At 47.8% G+C, this 3,128-nt stretch overlaps 1 protein-coding gene across 1 annotated transcript in view; it reads right to left on the bottom strand.

The window, feature by feature from the left end:
- The window catches only part of LOC111655508 (bone morphogenetic protein receptor type-2-like), a 25,006-nt gene that overhangs the window by 19,536 nt on the left and 2,342 nt on the right, over positions 1-3,128 (bottom strand). The window contains exon 2 of the mRNA XM_087174154.1: positions 2,781-2,975. Coding sequence (XP_087030280.1) covers positions 2,781-2,853 — 73 coding nt within the window. The 5' untranslated portion in view covers positions 2,854-2,975. The remainder of the gene's footprint in view (positions 1-2,780; positions 2,976-3,128) is intronic.

Genomic DNA, 3,128 nt, shown 5'->3' with positions numbered 1-3,128 from the left:
CACAACACCACAACACCACAACTACACAACATCACAACACCACAACACCACAACTACACAACACCACAACACCACAACTACACAACACCACAACACCACAACTACACAACATCACAACATCACAACTACACAACACCACAACACCACAACTACACAACACCACAACACCACAACACCACAACTACACAACACCACAACATCACAACATCACAACATCACAACACCACAACACCACAACTACACAACATCACAACACCACAACACCACAACTACACAACAACACAACATCACAACATCACAACATCACAACTACACAACATCACAACATCACAATTACACAACACCACAACATCACAATTACACAACACCACAACTACACAACACCACAACACCACAACTACACAACACCACAACACCACAACACCACAACTACACAACATCACAACAACACAACATCACAACATCACAACTACACAATACCACAACTACACAACGTGATGGAGAGCGTGATGGAGAGCCTGATGGAGAGCGTGATGGAGAGCGTGATGGAGGACGTGATGGAGAACGTGATGGAGAGCGTGATGGAGAACGTGATGGAGAATGTGATGGAGAGCATGATGGAGAGCGTGATGGAGGACGTGATGGAGAGCGTGATGGAGAACGTGATGGAGAACGTGATGGAGGACGTGATGGAGAACGTGATGGAGGACGTGATGGAGAACGTGATGGAGAACGTGATGGAGGACTTGATGGAGTACGTGATGGAGAACGTGATGGAGGACTTGATGGAGAATGTGATGGAGAGCATGATGGAGAGCGTGATGGAGAATGTGATGGAGAACGTGATGGAGAGCATGATGGAGAACGTGATGGAGAACGTGATGGAGGACTTGATGGAGAGCGTGATGGAGAACGTGATGGAGGACGTGATGGAGAGCATGATGGTGAGCGTGATGGAGGACTTGATGGAGAACGTGATGGAGAATTTGATGGAGGACTTGATGGAGAACGTGATGCAGAACGTGATGGAGGACTTGATGGAGAATGTGATGGAGAGCATGATGGAGAGCGTGATGGAGAACGTGATGAGAACGTGATGGAGAATTTGATGGAGGACTTGATGGAGAACGTGATGAGAACGTGATGGAGGACTTGATGGAGAATGTGATGGAGAGCATGATGGAGAGCGTGATGGAGAACGTGATGAGAACGTGATGGAGAACGTGATGGAGGACTTGATGGAGAACGTGATGGAGAACGTGATGGAGAGCATGATGGAGAACGTGATGGAGAACGTGATGGAGAACGTGATGGAGAGCATGATGGAGAACGTGACGGAGGACTTGATGGAGAACGTGATGGAGAACGTGATGGAGAGCATGATGGAGAACGTGATGGAGGACGTGATGTTTCTGTTTGTTTACTGTGTTAATGTGAGGAAGGTTCAGCCTCCTCATCATCTGCTCTCTTCTTCTTCATGTACTGTCTGTAGAGGAGGTATTTTTGTACCTAACATCAGTTACCAGCAGCTGAGTCAGCTATGATCAGTTATGATCAGCTGTGATCAGCTGTGATCAGTTGTGATCAGCTGACTCAGTTGTGATCAGCAGTGACCAGCAGTTAATAGCTATGATCAGTTATGATCAGCTGTGATCAACTGTGACCAGCTGTGATCATTTCCTGTCTGCAGTGTGTCATCACGTTCAGACTGTGATACTGAAGGAAACTTAAAGACAGGACGATTCTCTATGAAGTTCTGCAGCCTCTGTTTCTCTGGAGTTTTATTGTGGCAGGACATCAGAGATCATGACATCATCAGGAAGGGACAATGAATCAGGTCTGTGTTCAGGTTTGACTCAGTCAGGATGGAGATAGAAGCGAACTTCCTGTCTGAGCTTCAAGACAAAATGTCCACTTTTACAAGGAGACATGAAACTCTACAGCTCAGCTCATCAGTGGATGTCATGCTCTCCAGAGGATGAACCCTTCATTCACCCCCAGCCCCATCCCCAGCACACCATCCACATGTTTTAGTTTCAGTTGGTTCACTAAATGTCTGAGTCCAGTAAATCCTAAATTCCTGGACGGGAGGGGGGGGGGGGGGGGGGGGGGTCGTCGTCACCTCATAGGAATCTGTTTGACACCCCCCTCCCTAAACTGTGTTGGAGCCAGGAGGAGACACTGTTTAGTCTACTGTTCCACACACACACACACACACACACACACACACACACACACACACACACATTTAAGGAGGGGTGTGTGTGTCTACATCTTATCAACTGCATCACAACTAAAACACAAAAACTGACACAGACTGGACGGCGACAGAGTGTGTGTGTGTGTGTGTGTGTGTGTGTGTGTTCCAGTATTTATATAAGAAAGTCAGGATGTGTGGTTGTGTGTGTGCGTCATGTCTTCACTCCAGAAGCGATTCATTAACTGAACTGAACAAACAGTAGCTGAGAGCCAGCCAACTGTGAGCTGGAGCCAGTGCATGATGGGAACTGAAGTTCTTCTAATCTGCCTGCAAACATTATAACTGAGCTGAAAATACACGAGGACTAACACACTCAACTATTCGTCAGGCGTTAGCAACAGCTATATGGTTGCATCTGGCAGCTCAAACCAACGACCAACACCAGGAGGTTCAGTGGAAACACGTGGAACTAATTGTTTCCTCATGCTACCACTCTTTGAGCTAAGCTAGGCTAACAGAATCAGGACTACAGTGATATGAGGACATGAGTATGATCTGGTGTGATGATGTTTGAACTGACCTGTCACAGCAGGCAGCAGCAGGACACACAGACACACTGTGAGTGCTGATGAAGCGCCACACACGGCGGCCATGTCGGATCCACCTGACAGGTCTGACTCCCTGCAGACGTCACACAGACGCTGAAGCACAGGCCGACATCACTGATCCTGGGTCAGATTATGGTGACGGAGCTGGACACTCAACATCTCCTCCTCTGTAACACACACAATCACTGTCACTGTCACACTGTACTGACTAATAAAGACTGTTCAATATCTGGGGGTGTGGAGGTGTGGAGGTTGGGGGTCTGGGGGTCTGGGGGTCTGGAGGTCTGAGGCCCAGTTGGTTCTTCAGCCCTGAATAAACT

Source organism: Seriola lalandi, unplaced genomic scaffold (genome assembly GCF_002814215.2).
Source record: "Seriola lalandi dorsalis isolate HSWRI2012SDOR001 ecotype SW California unplaced genomic scaffold, Sedor1 jcf7180002054321, whole genome shotgun sequence".
In the NCBI taxonomy this organism is placed as follows: domain Eukaryota; kingdom Metazoa; phylum Chordata; class Actinopteri; order Carangiformes; family Carangidae; genus Seriola; species Seriola lalandi.
Note: the sequence above shows the minus strand (reverse complement) of the source record. Positions and strands in the feature narration are given on the sequence as shown.